Source organism: Acartia tonsa, chromosome 1, assembly GCF_053477335.1.
Source record: "Acartia tonsa isolate MP-2025a chromosome 1, ASM5347733v1, whole genome shotgun sequence".
Taxonomy (NCBI): Eukaryota; Metazoa; Arthropoda; class Copepoda; order Calanoida; family Acartiidae; genus Acartia; species Acartia tonsa.
In genome coordinates, this window is record NC_137260.1 from 34,828,844 (window position 1) to 34,848,391 (window position 19,548).

The window sequence follows — 19,548 nt, forward strand, 5'->3', positions numbered from 1 at the left end:
CTCCTTAAAAATTGAATATTCGATCCATTGTCCCCTCCCTTACTCCATGGCTGAGTTCCCTTTACTTGTCAAGCATTTTTGACATGATGTCAATATACCTCTTGATAAAAGAAGTTGAATAACTTTAATTTCTTAAACAACTCGCCATACTAATTTATATAGTTAGAATATCAAGACAAACGGCGTTCAATGAAAGTGTTAAAAGATAATAAAGCTGACCTGGACGAATTGTGAGCAGACTGACCGTTGCTGCCACCAGACACAGCCTTAGCTGTTGACCCTAACATTTATACTTATCATTCACTTACATTTAGAGATAATGTGTGTTTTGTGTTTAAAGTTTCATATAATACAAACTCTTTTAAAATTTAGGCAAATCACGACAAACAAAAAGTATTTCTTTTTGAACAAATGATAAATGATAAAGAAGCCCCCAAAGTGTATTCACTTACGTACATATATCATCATCAAATCATTAAACCACAGATTATTACATTACAACAGGACAATCTGCCCCTTATTAGCATAAGGGGGGGGGGGGCGTAATGACATTTATTCGTAATCCGTGAGCAAAATGGTCTAAATATTTAGCTAGACCCTTCAAACTTGGTATATAAGCCTAGTCCTATAGGTATTACATCTAAATGGCAAAAAAATCCGAAAATTTTTATTTTATGGTTAGGTTAGGTAAGAAAAACCCTATGGAAATGGGGTTTTTAGGCTTTTTTTGGTCTATTTTGATGTGGAAACTTACCTAAAATTGTTTTTTCTTATGGTTTTAACTTAAATACACTGTATCTATTCATATGGACATTATTTAAGATGATTCAGCAAGTTGGGGACCGACCCCAGGGGGCTAGGTGGGTGGCCCGCAGGGGTTAAGTGACTTTTTCCCTATACATATGTTGTGATACATCTAATTATAGGTTTTTTAGGTCAAGAAACTCAAATTTAGAGCTAAAATAAGCATTAGACTAAACTGAAGCTAGCCCCAGCGGGCTAGGTTGGTGGCCCGCAGGGGTTAAGTGCATTTTTTCCAATATATATCTTGTTATATATCAAAATATAGGTTTTTTAGGTTAAGAAACTCAAATTTTGAGCGAAAATTAGCATTAGACTAACCTGAAGCTAACCCCCCCGGGCTAAGTTGGTTTTCTGCAGGGCTTAAGAGCATTTACCTAACCTAACCTAGGAACTTACTTATATTTTTACATGTTTTTTTTTATAATAAACTTTGTCTATTATTGAGGACTTTATTTAAGATAATCCAGCAAGTCGGGAACCGACCCCAGCGGGCTAGGTTGGTTGCCCGCAGGGGTTAAGTGCATTTTTTCCAATATATATCTTGTTATATATCAAAATATAGGTTTTTAGGTCAAGACACTCAAATTCTGAGCAAAAATTAGCATTAGACTAACCTGAAGCTAACCCCCCCCGGGCTAGGTTGGTTTTCTGCAGGGCTTAAGAGCATTTACCTAACCTAACATAGAAACTTACTTAAATGTTTACAGGTTTTTTCATGAATAAACTGTGTCTATTAATGAGGACTTTATTTAAAATGATCCAGCAAGTCGGGGACCGACTAATCTGAAGCTAGCTCCAGCGGGCTAGGTCGGTGGCCTGCAGGGGTCAAGTACATTATTTTCCAAAATACATCTTGTGATATATCAAAATATAGTTTTTTAAGGTCAAGAACTCAAATTCAGAGCTAAAATAAGCATTAGAATAATCTGAAGCTAACCCCAGCGGGCTAGTTGGGTTGCCCACAGGGCTTAAGTGCATTTTACCTAACCTAACCTAGAAACTTACATTCAATATTTTTTTAAGATTTTTTTTCTCGAATAAACTGTCCATTCATGAGGACCTTATTTCAGATGATACAGCAAGTCGAAGACCGACCCCAGCGGGCTAGGTGGGTGGCCTGCAGGGGTTAAGTGCATTTTCCCAATATATATGTTGTGATACATCCAATTATAGGTTTTTTAGGTCAAAGAACTCAAATTTAGAGCTGAAATAAGAATTAGACTAATCTGAAGCTAACCCCAGCGGGCTAGGTGGGTTGCCAACAGGGCTTAAGTACATTTTACCTAACCTAACCTAGAAACTTACATTTAATATTATTGTTTTAGGTTTTGTTTCTCAAATAAACTGTCCATTCATGAGGATCTTATTTCATATGATCCAGCAAGTCAAAGACCAACCCTAGCGGGCTAGGTGGGTGGCCCGCAGGGATTAAATGCATTTTTTAGAAAAAGTATGTGTTATCATACATCAAATTATACGTTTTTTAGGTCAAGAAACTCAAATTTACAGCTAATAAAAGTATCAGACTAATCTGAAGCTAGCCCCAGCGGGCTAGGTGGGTTGCCTGCAAGTCTAGCAAGTGCTGGGGCTAGCTTCAGATTAGTCTTATGCTAATTCTAGCTCTGAATTTGAGTTAACTGACCTAAAAAACTTATAATTAGATGTATCACATCATATATATTAGGTTAGGTTAGGTAAAATGCACTTAAGCCCTGTTGGCAACCCACCTAGCCCGCTGGGGTTAGCTTCAGATTAGTCTAATGCTTATTTCAGCTCTGAATTTGAGTTCTTTGACCTAAAAAACCTATAATTGGATGTATCACAACATATATATTGGGAAAATGCACTTAACCCCTGCAGGCCACCCACCTAGCCCGCTTGGGTTGGTCTTCGACATGCTGGATCATCTGAAATAAGGTCCTCATGAATGGACAGTTTATTCGAGAAAAAAAACCTAAAAAAAAACATATTGAATGTAAGTTTCTAGGTTACGTTAGGTAAAATGCACTTAAGCCCTGAGGGCAACCCAACTAGCCCGCTGGGGTTAGCTTCAGATTATTCTAATGCTTATTTTAGCTCTGAATTTGAGTTCTTTGACCTAAAAAACCTATATTTTGATATATCACAAGATGTATTTAGGAAAATAATGCAATTAACCCCTGCAGGCCACCGACCTAGCCCGCTGGGGCTAGCTTCAGATTAGTCGGTCCCCGACTTGCTGGATCATTTTAAATAAAGTCCTTATTAATAGACACAGTTTATTCAAGAAAAAAACCTGTAAAAATATAAGTGAGTTTCTAGGTTAGGTTAGGTAAATGCTCTTAAGCCCTGCAGAAAACCAACCTAGCCCGGGGGGGGTTAGCTTAAGGTTAGTCTAATGCTAATTTTCGCTCAGAATTTGAGTTTCTTGACCTAAAAAACCTATATTTTGTTATACAACAAGATATATATTGGAAAAAATGCACTTAACCCCTACGGGCCACCAACCTAGCCCACTGGGGTCGATTCCTGACTTGCTGGATTATCTTAAATAAAGTCCCCATTATAGACAAAGTTTATGCAAGAAAAAACATGTAAAAATATTAGGGATGGGAATCCGTCGAATTTTTGGGCCGGATTCGGATTCCGGATTCTGAAGGAATCCGTCAAAAAAAGTGACGGATTCTTGCGGATTCCGGATTCGGATTCCGGATTCTAGCAGTATTTTAAAAGGCCGTCCGTCACAGAGGGATAGCTTTTTCGTTAATTTATCACTATGTTACTGGGTTGAAGCCTTGATTTGTTTAAAGTGTTGACTTCCAGCATAACTAAAACATTAACATCACATTAGTAAATTTAAAAATTTAAGTGCTACGTATGTCCTAAAAATGTGCTTGGTATTTTCTAACCTATTTAAATTAAATTTAGCCTACCAATTTAGAATCCGGAATCCGCTATAAAAAACGAATTCCGGATCCGGATTCCAAAATTGGCCGAAAATTGGGCGGATTCCGGATTCGGATTCCCATCACTAAAAAATATAAGTAAGTTTCTAGGTTAGGTTAGGTAAATGCTCTTAAGCCCTGCAGAAAACCAACCTAGCCCGGTGGGGTTAGCTTAAGGTTAGTCTAATGTTAATTTTCGCTCAGAATTTGAGTTTCTTGACCTAAAAAACCTATATTTTGATATATAACAAGATATATTGGAAAAAATGAACTTAACCCCTGCGTGCCACCAACCTAGCCCGATGGGGCTACCTTCAGATTAGTCTAATGCTTATTTTAGCTCTGAATTTGAGTTCCTTGACCTAAAAAACCTATAATTAGATGTATCACAACATAGTATTGGGAAAAATGTACTTAACCCCTGCGGGCCACCCACCTAGCCCCCTAGGGTCGGTCCCCGACTTGTTGAATCATCTTAAATAATGTCCATATGAATAGATACAGCGTATTTAAATTAAAACCCGAAGAAAAAACAATTTAAGGTAAGTTTCCACATCAAAATAGACCAATAAAAGCCTAAAAACCCCATTTCCGCAGGGTTTTTCTTACCTAACCTAACCTTAAAATAAAAATTTTTGGATTTTTTTGCCATTTAGATGTAATACCTATAGGACTAGGCTTATATACCAAGTTTGAAGGGTCTAGCTAAATATTTAGACCATTTTGCTCACGGATTACGAATAAATGTCATTACGCCCCCCCCCCCTTAAATTCCCCCTCACATAAATAAAATACTAAGCCAAAATAAAATATATGCGCAAGAGAATGTACACTGAATCTCAAAGGCTAAGCCTAGCCACTACAAGAAATAGTACATTCCATCCCTATGACATTTTAAGCTTTTTACGTAATGTGCAATTATATCTGTATCCTCAACTAAACACAGTAGGAACTTTGTTAGCGATCGAGGTATTGGTCGAGGACCTCAAAATTCTGCATTGTAAAAGATGCCTCAACTGAGGTTACACATAAGGGGCATTATTTCCCATATGAAGTTATATCCTGACAATGTCATAGGAATAGAGTAAATTTTTCTTCTCGCATTCCTAAAGTTTATGAAAGGTGTATGTAGATTTACAAAAATGATCGTATATTAAATAAAGATATAATAAAATTTTGTGTCTGCTTACTAGTCATGATTTTAGGATGGGAAAAAAAGAAAACTGTGTAAGCATTGTCCCTGGAATTCTAATCATATGATCTTCATTCGTGAAAAGTTTGTCCTCTGGTTCTAAATCTGCCATCATTCTGCAGTGTCCGGGTCTCTCCTATGGAAAATAGCAAGCACGATCACGTCAGTAGATTCATTAAATCAGATCTTTTGGAAAAAAAAAGTAACTTAGGTAAAATGAGACGTTTTAAAGGTTTAATGGGGATATTCTAATGTATTTTTTAAATGAGGGGGTAAAATAATTGGTTTCAAACTTTGAGGAGGGTAAATATCCCATTAGCCCCCCCACCCCCCCATCCTCCGGACATATATGTATAGATGTTTCATAAATCTTACTAGGTATTTAGTGTTTAATCCAGAGCAGATATTATCAATAAAAACATTTTTTATAGGGAGGAAGATCGACTAAATCTCCCCCCACCCCATAAAAACATTTTTTATAGGGAGGAAGATCGAATAAACCTCCCCCTCCCCCCTAAAAGAAAAATGTCCCCTTAGATTATTATTTTGATATACAAATACAGGAATAAGGTATAACCAACAAGGGAATTAAATCTAAAATAATATTTGGGGGGCAAATGGAGAGGTCGTCAATTTTACGATGTGTTGCCCCCCAACGACAGCTGAAAAACACGTAGGTATAGGTTTCGTGATTTTTCCCGAATTAATTTCGTTATTGGTATGAGCTGATACAAATACATTACCTCTCTTAGTAAAATTTCCAGCTCTTTACTTGAGAACAATTCTTTGAATATGTGAAGACTATTCACATTATTTGCCACAAAGCGCAGAGCAAAGTTAATCAGCTGGTTCATATAATACTTCCATTGGCTCCTAGAATATTATATGATAATAAATAATTAGATTAACGGTTACTATCCTAGAGGCCTCTAGTGGCACTTAAAATATTTCTTTTTAAAATATGTATCTAATTTCTGTGTCAAGTTAAGCTGTTTCTTATTTATGTTATTACGACATCGACGCTTTTATTTTTTTCTTTCGATTTCTCTTGTAAGGGTGGTGCATAAATAGTTGAAAACCTTCCCATGACCAATGAGAAGCTATCCTGTCAAGGAGAACAATATCGGTTCAGTGGTTTGAGAGATCTTTCGGAACATTTCAAAACAAAACAAATTCAAATTCGCAAAATTAATAGCAGAAACTCTACGCAGCCCCTATACAACGTGTGTTTATCTGCTATGACACGCCATCCCCCTCTCGCACGCCCTGGTTCACTCGAAATCAAGGTAAAATGTTCCTGAAACCGAATCTTTCCTCTATACTAATCAGGCGTTTGATTTCAACAACGTTTACCCTGATCCAATGGAATAATAAGTTGACCGACCTGTTTAACTGAAGCAAAGTATCCATAACAACTTTCTGAAGGCTAAATATATCCGCCTCTATCTTTACATATTTAACATTCGAGTGTAGATGGAAAGATTTGGTGAGTATATAGGTACTGAAAGCTTTGGTCCGGTGGTTGTCCTCGCTAGTTTCATCCAAGCCATCCACTTTTGTCTAAAAGTAAATATAATTAGCTTGGTCAACTCACTATCATATCCGTATAGCGAGTGCTTAAATGCAAATTGCCTATTAAGCACTAATACACCTTCACCTTATTTTGAAATAAATTGAAAATACAGGGAAGGGGTATTTTTGCACTGTGCCTAATCCTTGCGGGGATTACTCTGCGGTTTCCTATCCCTGCAGAGCTACTTAGTACCAGAGATATAGGGAAAGGACAATGGGCATTTAATTCAAGTTTAGAGATCTAAATTTGCATTTGTTCTAGTATCCAAGTTCGAAGACAGCCAGAAATATGAACTTCAGATCCATTGTCCCATCCATATTTCTTTGATAATACCCAATATAACCAAACCTAGCCTGACCTAAGTAAAAACAAAAACTTAGCTACCTACCATGTTATTTTTTTTCTCAAAAATAAGTGGAGGGGGTTGGTAGTGCTCAACACCATGTGTTTTAAACCTTTTGTGCTCTTAAAGACTTTAACACTTACAATGAGCGAAGGACATGATTGGATAAGATTTGAGAGAAGATTCAAACTTGCAACCACATCGTCTGTTCCCATTCTCTCCTCCTCCGCCTTCATGTTCTGCAGCATCGAGCTGATTTGGTTCCATATCACATTCTTGTCCATCTTCAACGATTGTCGGGGCTGCGCTATTCCAGCTTTTTTGAGTGTCAACGAAATGGATATACGTAGATATTCTGACAAGGGAAAATTGTCGTCAAGTTAGGTTGTTGATAAGAACATCATATATAGATCAGTTCTGTTATCCAGTAGGAGGGGGAAAATAAGGTAAAGGGGGTAGATCGTTATTTTAGCCAGCTACAAGTTTTACTTTATGGGAATAAATGATAATCTGGTGTAAGGTCCAAGTAAAAATAACTCCATTGTCAAAGAAAAGAGTAAATTGCTCAATTTGTGTTATCGCTACTTAAAAATTGTGTCTTTAACCAAAAAAAAGTGGAGGAATCACCTCCTGTCACAAATGAGGGCCCAACCTAACACATGATTGTGTACAGTTTATGTCTCTGGACAGATAAAATTAAATAATTTTTTTGAAGAGTTAGAAGTCAACTTATAAAACAAAATATGCAGCTTTTTGATTGTTATTTACATATTTGAAGATAAAAGATCGATGCATATTTTGTTTTAAAAGTTGACCTCTAACTCTAAAAAAGTTATTTTTACCTGTCCAGAGACAACCTGGAGGCCTACAGCACTTGAACCTGGAGGCCAAAATCTAAATTTTGGAAACTACATCCCGAAAGGAATTTTTTTTTGCCAAATAACCTATCCTCTTCACTCCCTGTTTACGCAAGTGTCAGAACTCCCTCCTTGTTTTACGCAAATATAAACCATTTCCTAATACTATTAATGTCGCACATCTGGCAAATCAGCATTATAAAGTTTTTTAATGTCTTGAATTATAACGCTATCTTGGACGAGATTCGAACCCATCACAAATATTTTGGGCTTCAGTCGCGGGGTTAATCTTGCTGATAGCATTTTGGGAAAAGCTATTTCAATTATTTTATATTAGGGTATAAATAAAAAGTGACGATTTAAAAAAAAAGTACCCATAGATTTAAACTATTCATAATTGAACACACATAAACCTTGATAAATAACGGCTTAAATTAATATTAAACTTGGTTTCATTATTAAATAATATCTGAAAAATACATAAATTGATTAATTATGTTATCAACCCTACAACCGTTTTTTTTACTTCTATAGAGGCTGGGGCATATATAAGTAAATATTTTTAATGTAGGATTGGCAATCCGTCCAATTTTTGGACCGGATTCTGATTCTTACAAAAATGAAACGGATTAATCCGTGGATTCCGGATTCTAGCAATATTTTAAAGAGCCTTTTTTTAAATAAATTAAGGGATTAAACTTTATCGGGTGTTTGGAAGAAACTAGAGCTACGTTTTTTCATAGCATAGGAGTAGCTTTTCTCCTTTGCATAGACCCTAGAGGCCATTTTTGAACCCTTACTCATTATCAAACTAACCCCACTTTGAAAAATTAAAATATTTGGATCAAAACAACTCAAGAAGCTAATTTTAGCCTAACAATCTGAATCCGCTGTTAAAGTAACGGACTGGGGATTAAAAAATTGTCCACATGAGCGTATAATTTTCAAAATTGACCCGGCTGAGGGGGAAGGGGAAGTAAAAATTAAGAGAACTGAAAGCATTTTTTTCCATTTTTCTCCACTCGATGGTGAAAAAAACTAAAAGAATATGTGGGAGGGGGAATAATATGAATAAAATAAAGAGTTTTAAAAATATTTTTCAATTTTATTCCCTTCCTTGCTGGAAAAAACTAGGAGGGAAAAAAATAAAAACAATTTGCAGCCGGGGAAAAAAAATGAATCTTGTGCAGAATATACCTACATAACACCCCTGACTGTCCAAAAATTTGACAGAATCTCATAACCGAATCCACCCGCTAATTATTCTGGTACTTATCAATAGCGGCGGACCAGCCACAGAAGCAAAAATATATTTATGTTTGCGGTAGATGGAACTCTATATGATTTTAGGAGAAGACATTTGTGATATAAAAATAATCAATGTTATTTAGCTAGATATTGAGCCATAAAAATAAAATATTTTCTTCCTTATGTGCTGTACATTGTGTACATATTTAAAAATAAATACTCTATGTTACTAAGTAGGTACTCTTTTTTTTCCTATTGCATTTTTACCTAAAATTTTGAAATTTATCTGAAACAATAGAAAATAACATAATATTAATGAGTAAAATAAATAACATCCCATACATTTGTAAATTCATATTTCATATCCTCAATACAACATAGAACAATATTTACTAAGCGTGTTATAAAAATCACAAAATATTTCAAGATAATAAAACAGTCTTTAGAACAAATATATATTTATATATTAACTAAGATTTTACAACAAATTTGATCAGTTCATTTACATATACTTAGAATTATAATAACCATTGAATGGTGAATAGTACACAAAAACTTGGCAAATAAAGAAACAAATTTATCTTCTTTTAATAATTACAGGAGATTTTATAAATTCATCAGCTCATTATAATATTGAAATAATTCATATTTAATTCCGCTTTAAAAAACTAACCCTTTAATTTATGAAATAGATAGGTATAAAATGTAGTTTAAAGCAACAATATTTAAAATTCAATTCCTATTACAATATAAAATTTGATTGTTTATCTAATAAAATTCTATTTATTTCATCTTTTCTTCTTTTTCTTTATTATATTTATCCAAATCTTTTAGAAACTGGGCTTTTGGTTTCATAACCGTCGGCTTGTCACCTCGACAAAACGGGCAAAACCACTTTCCTTTTGGCTTCCCTGACAAGCCGACACAGTTGAAATGAAACCATTCAATGGGACACAAGTCATTATCGCACCCAATCATTTCACCATAAGAAACCTCATCACACAGACAATAAGTAGGTTCGTCCGGATCAATTTCCATGTTTCCGGGACCACCGGGATGATCGGCGGGCGACAGTGATCTTTCCCGCTGCTCAACCTTGCGCGTGACACCGCGCTGCTTTTTGTTCGAGGTTTGGTTGGTCTTTTTTGTCTTCTTGCCTCCGGCTGGGGTTGATTTACCGGTCGAGCTTTTATCGGCGCCGTTACCGCCTTCTCGCACGTTCCCGCTCGCCGAATTATCATCTTTGTCCTCATCTTTGATCTTTTTCCGTTTACCCCCGGTGCCAGTATTACCCGTTGTGTTGGTACCGCTTCCACTATTCTTTTCACCTTTATCCTCTTTCTTTTCTTTTTTGGACGACGACGTAGTGTTGGAAGTTCTTTCATCTTCGTCGCCTTTACCAAAGTCAAGATTTTGACTGTCATAGTCCAACTGTCTGGTTTTATTTTCAATAATGTCCGCCATACTTTGGACAAGCTGGATCTTGTCATCACCAATGTCCTAAAAATAAAATCGATTAGGTATATACTAAAACACCATTAGGTTCTATCTAAAACAAATCTTGTTGGTGTGAAGTGCAAGATTACGTGGACAAATGTTCTACAGACAACTAACTCTGTGATTGCACGACCTTTGTCTAAAAGTCCATACTGTACATGGTAAGAAATTTCGTATTTTTTTTTTTTGGCTAAGATATTTTCAGATAAATTTTGTCCTGCATCTGACATTGCAGCAGTAGAATCATTTTTTATCTATAGTCTATAGTTATAACGCGATTTTCGGCAGAGATTCGAACCAATCACCTACCGAACAATTGTGGATAATTACGTTTTATGTCTTAAAATTAAAGAATAAGAGGATTAAATAAACACAAAAATAAAAAAAAGCCTAAAATCTTTCTTAGGCATTAGTTCCTGCTGCTTAAGACTTAAACTTTTAATTTATAGGATATGCTTACCTGTGACTTTATTAATGGATTCATCATTTTATTGAGCAATCTTTTCTGTGTTAAAGCATCCTTTGCCGAGGTAAATTGATCAACTAATGTGTCTAATTCTGTTAAAACATCCTGAAACATATAATATATTACAACTTTTAAAATAAAATGCATACTCTTATTCATTTTTTAAAAAAATAATCATTTTTACCCAATCCCCCGACAAAAAAGCTTTGACGTACTTGTAATCAAATACTTTTGCTTGCATTTGAAATTTTTAATCAATATTATTAAAGGGGTAGTTTCATGAAATGCATTTGAACTAATTTAGTGAACCGCATATTTTTCCTGGTTAATTGGTTAAACTACATTTATATGGCATATATTTCAATTTTCTACCACATAGTTATATCTTAAAATATCAAGACTGCGCACCATAGTCTCCCAAGAATTTTTTTTTTTTTTGGCGGGGGGGGGGGGGGGGGTGGGGGTTTGGGGTGTCCCACTCCCCAAGAAAATAGCTTAAAACCAACACAGGACCAGTAGGTTTATTCCCTGAAGAGTAGAATCCGATCGGTTCAGTGGTTACCGAGATCTTAAGGGACAGACTTGAATCTGATACCTTTGAAAATTTTGTCCACATATAGACGTCCAAGGGTGAGAATAAAGGGGTGTTCTCCACACCCCCTCCAAAAAAAAAATTTAAACCCCTTATTTTACCCCCTCCCCTCCTTTTAAGAAAAGCTCGCTACATATGTCTTTATCTTTCTTGATATCTGATCTAGATAGGTATTTTAATATCATACAGAAGCGTTTTCTCTCTTACTTTTGTCTATCTATTAAACCATCATGTCTTAAATCTGATAGTTGTTTTGAATATTTATCTGTCTACATTTGTATTTAGGTATCTATAAAACAAACCTGATGTTGTCGTAAATCTAGTTCTCTAAGCATTGTGTGAAATCTTTGAATATCGTCAGGTACATTTTCTACGTAGTCCAGATAATCCTCCACAAAGGTGGCAGAATACAGGGCTTCGACTGCTGCTTGGTTCTGCATCTGTAAATAACAAAAATACTTTTAGAGGATAAAGAGTTATAAATATTATTTGCCAATTTTAGAGAAATCCGTCTTGACCAAAAAATATGAATTTTTCGTGAATTAATTCCAATATGTAATAAAGGGATAGTTGCATGAAGTCCAGAAAAATGATTTCAGACAGAAGTAACAATTATATTATCAAACATACCTATAGTATAATTTTGTAGTACAATAAATAATAAACAATTAGACATCACTAAATTAGTCGTCGAGCTGTACTTGTAAAAATAAGCCAGCGATATATGTTGCATATAATTCAAGGAAATGATTTTTAAGTCTTGATATTTTTAAAACTACGTGTTAAAAAAATTAAATTCTTTCGAATATAAGCCCTATATATGCAGTTAATATCTTTGAAAGGGAAAAAATATGCACTTCACTAAATTTAAGATTAAATGCATATCGTAATTAACTTAAAACGTATTTTGAAAAGGCTATTTTTTCTGTTGAACGCTCGGCAACATAATCAAACTTACCATAATGATTGTGTGTTTCAACTCTAAACTTTATTTTTCTTATGATCAATCCATTTCATATCCATTTCAATTACTAATCCTCTTTCATCCAACCAATGGATTTTTTGGCTTTACATTTCTAAAAAATAATCTGAAATGTAGGTAACAATTAAATTTTGTTTTTAAAGTGAAAACAGGCTAGGTATCATTTGATTCGAACAGATTTCTATTAAGAATTCATTGTTTTTTTTATAATTTTAAATGCTTGTTTTCACGATAAATGATGATACATGAGACTGTTGAAAACAAATAATGGTACTAATTTAAGAAAATAAAAAAGAAATGCCTTTTCTCGATTAATATTGGTTCAAAAGTATTTAGTTTAAGTTTCACCAACAAGCAGGCCTAAACGAACTTTACAAAGCATCTTTAAGATGAGATTTTCTGTTTTATGGATCATTAAACTAATTAATTTTCAAATATACATGAAGATGAGAAAATTTTTGCAAAAAAAAATTAAGTTAAACATGTACAAAAAAATTACAAAAGAAATGAGTACAATACATACAATATTCCAAAACCAAGCATAATGTTTAAACTCTTAAATGAGTTGAAAAATTGTACAGAAATGTTGGTTTTAAAGTCAAGGATGTAGCCTATATTTTTGTTTAATTATAAATTTTCAATGAATATTAAGTCTTTTAGAAAGATCCTAATATTGCATAGAATACACATACACATTGCATTACAGAAATTTCAAGGTAACAAGGATTTTTTTGCAGGATAAGTAGTTTTATCAGCCTATTTAACTTGATATTCTCTAATTTTTGCGCGAATGAAAATAAGTATTTAGTCTAAAACATCCTTGAGCTAATAAAATGAAAATGATGAGTTTAATCCTCTTCCTCCTGTCCAGAGGTGTGCCAGGTCAAGCGTTCCTCGTAGAATTTGATGACGGTCTGGGGACACTTTACATTGGCCTCCCTGGCGGGCACGAGGTCGGCTTCGTCGCTGCCCTTCCACTTGATCAAGAACATCAGCTCCCCAGATGAATCTGTGGCACCTTTATTAAAGAACCAATTAAATTAACGCAAACGCAAACAAATAATGATTTGTTAAAAAAAAAGAACCCCCCCAATGTTTCAGGCCGTCAGAAACAGGAATGGCAACGCCACACACTTTCACAAAATCTGATTCAAAACAGTTTCTATAACTAGTCCACCAGTGAGTATAAATTGTAGTAGTTACATACTTACTAAAATGACCGGAACATATTTGATATTATTTTGCTATTTCTTCAGGGGTGTATATTTTCAAAATTGACCCTGCTCGGGGGGGGGGGGGGGGGATAAAAATAAGTGGTTGGAGGGAAAAAAATGTAAAAATTAAGAAAACTGAAAACATTTTTTCAATTTCCTCCCCCCCTCCTTGGTGAAAAAAAACTAAAAATATGTGTGGTAGGAGGGATAAAATAAATATAATATGGAGTTCTTTAAATATTTTTCCATTTTCCCCCCTACTTGGTGAGAAAAAACTAGGGGGGGGGGGGGGGGGAGGGAATAAAAAAAAATTTTCAGCCTGGGAAAAAAAAATAAATCTTGTGCAGAATATACACCCCCTGTATTTCTATAAAGTTATAAACAAGTTAGATTATACCTACTGTGAATATAAATTTTGTAACAAATGTTTTTATTTCATGATCCTTACCAATAATTCTCTCAGGATCGAGACACCTATCGAATCCTCTCGGTCTGTCACCATCTTTACGCTTGGCCTTGGGTTCACTAGCTGAACTAGGAGCTTTCCTCTTCTCTGGCTTCTTTGCTGCCTTGTGTTTCAACTCAAAAGCCTCAATGAGTTCTGGACAGTCAAGATTCTCCTGCAACAATATTTTTTCAATGTCACGGAGATTTAGCTTTTTGTTGTTGCATTGTCGCAAGTATTTTCGGATGTTTAAGATTGGATACGACCATAGAGACTAAAATGGCACAAAAAAACTGTAAATTTTGTACAAAGTTTTTAAGTATGATTTTTAAAGTCTGTCCGCGTCAAAAGTATTATAGTTTTTCTATTGATATCTCAAGATTAATATTTACCTTTGGTTCCCAAGTGTTATCCTCATCTCCAAATCCTCGCCATTTCAAAAGGTATTCAACTTTTCCGTTCTTACCATACCTGCAAATTTTAAATATTACCTAATCAAAATACTTTTATTGACGATGATTCTTGATTACTTAGGTCCAAACACTAAGAAACAATGGCTTCACACACACACATGATTTTTGGGAGAAAAAAATACAGATGACAAAACTTTATTAATATCTTAATATGATTTTAATGGTGAAGAAAATAATAAATTTTAAGAAAAATATCTTGGCTAGAGAAAAAACTCAATAAGCTTAGTCGATGTATAATCTTCAAGACAAACGTGTATCATTTTGAATCTAAGTTTCTTTTTCATGTATGAAATTTTATTTTTAATAATAAGCAACATTATACAATTTCAAGTAAAAATGTAACAAACCACCTGTGCCAAAAATTCCTCACCTTTTATCCAAAACTTTTTCAACAGAGAATTCTTCCTCAACTTGATCGGCCATTTTATGGGATATCTTTAAAAGTTAAGTCAACGATGGATTCTGAAACAAAATTAACTTTGGAAATAGAGGTAAAATAGATTCAGTACGTTATTTATTCGCCATTAAAAAACGGTTTGTACGTTGAGTTCAGCTAATGGAAATCTCTTTTGTGAACCCAAATTCATATTCAGTTTTCAGCTTTCTATAAAGACAAACATGATATATATAAGTAGCGCTGTGGCTTGTCTATACCTTTAAAAGACTGATAACAGCTACAATTCAGGAACTAAGTGATCAAAGAAATAACTAAAATAAAAAGAAAGAGAGAGAAGTGAATAAATATGATATTTAATTATGTCTTTAAAAGCATGACCTTCATACTGACGGAGGAAGTAAGTAGTATTCTGGGAAATCTTTGATAAATGATATCTTCAGCATTAAATAAAATCAATAGTCAGTCTTAAATGTCGGCTGAGAAAATCACATTTGCCCGGCGTTACGGGCGGACATATATAAAAACAAACAAATATTAGGTACGTAAGAATTTTGAAAATTCCAATATCTAGATATATTAAAAATTACGTTACAACTTTAAACTGACTCTAAAAAGTAAAAATAAAAAAAACATCAAAAGGCTTTTTAGCCGTCAAAACCATTTTAATTTCAGTCTTGCAAGTTGCAACGAAAAGCAATCGGCGGCTTGTGTTATGTTTATGCCGACATATTCAGGGGTGACACAATTTTTAAATAAAATTGTAACAAAATTTTAATTTATTATGAATAATACTGAAAACTGATTTAATTTCATTATTTTGAATTAGTTTAATTTTGTTATATTTATCCCTGCTTTGTTTACCTCGATCAGCTGTTATAGGCTTTTAATAAAACTTATTAATTTTAAATATTTTTAATTTTATAGTCTAATGAATATATTTATTAATGTAGTTTTGAACTTTTTAAACACTTGAAAAAAATTTTATTCTTTTTTATTAGTTATTCATGATTAAAAATTTATTTTTGGTTTCCTTTTTATTTGAATATAGTTTTCATATTTACTTTAAGCCGCTTTTATTTTATTGGTCGTGTTCATTTTGAACAATTAAACTTTTATTTTTAAAAATAGTGGTAAAAGACCAAATATATTTTGTTATTATCCTCTGAAAACGTTTTTATTCAGTTTTTTAATGTCAATAATAGTAATTATGGATATATATACTGGTAAATAATTGTGTGAAAATGTAAAATGATTAATGGCAAAAGATTTTTTATTTAAAACGAACTCAGCCTTGGGCAAAAGTTGAAAGGAGAAATTAGAAACGGGTTTATTTACTTTCAGCTACATTGAACGACCAAAGAAAAATTTCACATTTAAAAGTCCTGAAAATGTCCTTCCTGGTTAAAAAGTGTCATTTCCTCGTTTAATGAACAGGCAGTCGATAAAAATCGTTATTTTTGATAAACGAAAAATTATAGATAGTTTTGTATTGATTAAATTTTGATTTTTTTTCTCAAGGATTTCTGATTTAAAAACTAAAATATTTGTCAACATGTGTATATTAAGTTTTTCTTGAAAGAATTCATGTGTGAAGCTTATTTTGTAATGATATATATATTTTTTAATTGTATAAAATCTATAGAAAAATGTCGAGAAAAAAAATTTATTGATAACGTTTTTTTATTTATATCATGAATTATATCACAATACTGCGAACAAATCGATTATTAGAAATCACATCTTTTACTCGATCGGTTTAATTAAGCTAGAGATGTCCCCAAAATGGATTTGAACGTTCATCTTATTTGTGTTTCGATATCTTTATGTTAATCATTTAACTGTACTTTTACTTTCCAAGTTTCGATCGAAGAACCCAAACAAAAGTTCTAAACTAACTTAATTTAGAGACACAGAAAATTTGTTTATGAACTATGAACAAATATTTCTTTCTGGAAATATACATGGTGAAAGATTCTTAAATAATGTAAATGCTTTTTTTATATGGACTGAAAGTAAAGATTTTAATTTTCAGAATGCATTTAGTTTTAGATGTTTAGTTTTATGAGAGGTGACGAAGTTTAAGGGTAAAGGAAAGAGAAAAGAGGGAGAAGGGCTTCATAATGATGAAGGGAAAATTAATGAAGTCTCTGTTTCGGGGGAAGGCTGTACCCCGCACTCCAGGCCCCCAGGGCGAGGATCCAGAAAACATGGACCAGGACAGACTAACCCGTCTCCGAGTACATTCAGAAGAACATAACTCTACAAATTCTCTGGATTCCCCCTGTTCAGAATCTCCAAAATCTTGGCCTTCAACTTTCACTACCCCTATGAATTATATCAAGGCAAAGATATTTTTAAATATACAAAAAAGATATGTGAATATATGAAAGTAAAAGGTTTGTGATGTTAATTCATGTTAGGTTAGGGGCCAGAAATGTCATTTAAATTAAAAATAGGGGTTTTCGGTTGCCCGGAAATAGGTTTGAAGAAAAGTACTGCTATTTGTTATTGTTAAGATGTTAAAAATAATTTATTTTGTCTTAAAGTAATTCCCCTGTCACAGTAAATTATTATTTGTAACCAATATGATAATATGATATATTTAAATAACCTTTACTAACAGGGAAAGAAGCGAAAGCACAGCCGTTTTCACATTCCCTCCCCACTAGAGCATAGTGGCGGGGACGACGTTTTCGGCGTGGTAGAGGAACATAATCTTAGCCATCAGAGTATTAACAGTGATGCCGTCTCATTCTTGTCATTTAACGATTCAGCTACAGGTAGAGAACATATTTACATAAATTTTTATAGATAAACAACTAAAATGAATTGAAATAAAATAGCAAATACATTTTCTTCGCAAAATGTTAATTTAAATTGCACTGAGATATTATAAATTCCTATTTACTTTCTCTAGGTGAACATGACGTAGAGGACGGAATAGCCAGTAGCAAACGCCAACAACAAGACAATGGCAGCAGCAGTAACGGCAGCAGTCGGGCCGGTGGTAAATCAGCCGCCAAACTACATTCAGAACAACAAGAGATGTACATACAACAACTGTTGCAACAACTAGATGTTCAACAAAAACTTATTTCTGATTATGAAATGGAAAAGAAAAGATACGAGGATCGCGTTCAAAGCTTAACAAGTGATCTGGGTGACCGGACAAGCGAGGCGAGAGCGTTGCGCGAGGAAATGCATGTAAAAAAGCGGCTGGAAATAACGGTTCAAGATTTGCGCGAGAGATTGCAACATCTAGAGGCGGAAAATAGAAATCTACAACAGCGTGTAAATGAAGCATCGCCATTAACTGACCATCAAAAGGAACTTTTACTTCACAACCGTATGAAATCATGTTCGGCTCCACCTTCAATAATGGCCGGAAGTTTAGACGGTCAGGCTGGAGGCGCAGGTTTAGCCGACAGCGGCGAAGAGTTGAGCTGCGAATGGGAGGTAAAATCAAGCGGTGGAAGCTCAGTCCATAGCGAGGTCAGCGTTGCATGCCTACAAGATAAGTTGGTGCAAATGGAGGAAAACAACTATTCAACACATGAAGAATTACAGGCCACGCTGCAAGAATTGACAGACCTGCAACATCAGCTGGAGGAGTTGCAATCAGAAAACCGGACATTGTCAGATGAGAAGAGTTTGTTGTACGAGTCTCTGTGTGAGCAGACAGATAAATTGGAGGCGTGCAGGAGTCAGCTGGAATCTACAAGGCAACTTCTGTTGCAAAAGGTAAAATAATCTCTTATTTTGTAAAAATATTTTTCGTTTAAGGATCACTCGACTCTAACACTTAAAAGAATCTCCTTTTTTTCTTACTTTTGATGGTGCTCTTTTTGCCTCTTTACGTAGAAGTAAAAGTTTTTTTGTTCAATCAATAGTCAAGAATTTACCTATTAGAAATTATAGTGTCTTAGTTACTATATTCTGGTTCTGACTGCAATGGCATTTAAATAACTTTACCTAATTGAATATAAGTCGGGAATTTCTATCTAATTTTAAATGTTCAATATGTGGATATTTGATTTCCAAAGTGATGGCAATTACTAAAAACTAACATTTTTATTAATTTGCAGGAAGAAGAGGGAAAAGAGCAAAACCCCGACAGGGAGCGCAAACTGTTGGACGTCCTAAAATCCGCGCAGGATGAACGTGACCGTCTCGAGTCCAAAGCCAACGACCTGAGCAGCACAGTTGACGAGCTGCGCACGGCTGCGGAGGCAACATCCCGCGAGACCACCCTGATGCAGGAGCGGATGTGCTTCCTAGAGCGCACTCTACATACTGTCCGCATGGAGAAAGAGCATAAGGAGCGCGAGCTCAATGATCTGAAAAATGATCTTAGTGTCAAAATGATGGAGCTGTCCAGACTGCAAACTTTGAATGAAAATTTCAAGGCTAAACTTGAAGAACTAGAGGCGGCCAGAGATGCTGTTGATAAGACAGAAATTGAGGCAAAGTTGGATGAGCTTCGTAGGGAGAAGGATGGGCTTGAGGTGGTTCTTAATGAGAAGAGTCAACAGGTTAAAAAA

At 34.5% G+C, this 19,548-nt stretch overlaps 4 protein-coding genes across 14 annotated transcripts in view; 1 reads left to right on the forward strand and 3 right to left on the reverse strand.

Moving 5' to 3' along the window:
* Positions 1 to 8,125, reverse strand: part of LOC145327215 (serine/threonine-protein kinase atr-like) — a 39,423-nt gene extending 31,298 nt beyond the window's left edge. Inside the window, exons 1-6 of the mRNA XM_080170795.1 lie at positions 8,107 to 8,125; positions 6,980 to 7,152; positions 6,305 to 6,480; positions 5,664 to 5,793; positions 4,967 to 5,056; positions 220 to 278 (exon numbers count right to left, since the gene is read on the reverse strand). Of these exons, the coding sequence (XP_080026921.1) occupies positions 220 to 278; positions 4,967 to 5,056; positions 5,664 to 5,793; positions 6,305 to 6,480; positions 6,980 to 7,120 (596 nt within the window). The 5' untranslated portion in view covers positions 7,121 to 7,152; positions 8,107 to 8,125. The remainder of the gene's footprint in view (positions 1 to 219; positions 279 to 4,966; positions 5,057 to 5,663; positions 5,794 to 6,304; positions 6,481 to 6,979; positions 7,153 to 8,106) is intronic.
* LOC145317726 (cytospin-A-like) overlaps positions 1 to 19,548 on the forward strand; it is a 63,725-nt gene that overhangs the window by 36,552 nt on the left and 7,625 nt on the right. For all 11 annotated transcript variants that reach the window (XR_013879073.1, XR_013879072.1, XR_013879074.1 and 8 more), the window contains exons 2-5: positions 17,038 to 17,349; positions 17,631 to 17,787; positions 17,925 to 18,748; positions 19,093 to 19,539. Coding sequence is in view for 1 of the 11 variants with exons in the window: in XM_080158950.1 (XP_080015076.1) it covers positions 17,128 to 17,349; positions 17,631 to 17,787; positions 17,925 to 18,748; positions 19,093 to 19,539 (1,650 nt within the window). In the remaining 10 variants the exon portion in view is untranslated. The remainder of the gene's footprint in view (positions 1 to 17,037; positions 17,350 to 17,630; positions 17,788 to 17,924; positions 18,749 to 19,092; positions 19,540 to 19,548) is intronic.
* Positions 9,281 to 12,587, reverse strand: LOC145317807 (inhibitor of growth protein 1-like). The gene is made up of 4 exons (XM_080159079.1): positions 12,455 to 12,587; positions 11,799 to 11,936; positions 10,899 to 11,009; positions 9,281 to 10,441 (listed from the first exon to the last, which is right to left on the reverse strand). The coding sequence occupies exons 1-4, from the start codon at positions 12,455 to 12,457 to the stop codon at positions 9,725 to 9,727; spliced, it is 969 nt and encodes a 322-aa protein (XP_080015205.1). The 5' UTR covers positions 12,458 to 12,587; the 3' UTR covers positions 9,281 to 9,724.
* Positions 12,584 to 15,722, reverse strand: LOC145317825 (chromobox protein homolog 3-like). Its single transcript, XM_080159100.1, has 4 exons — positions 14,981 to 15,722; positions 14,530 to 14,608; positions 14,141 to 14,312; positions 12,584 to 13,496 (listed from the first exon to the last, which is right to left on the reverse strand). The coding sequence occupies exons 1-4, from the start codon at positions 15,031 to 15,033 to the stop codon at positions 13,327 to 13,329; spliced, it is 474 nt and encodes a 157-aa protein (XP_080015226.1). The 5' UTR covers positions 15,034 to 15,722; the 3' UTR covers positions 12,584 to 13,326.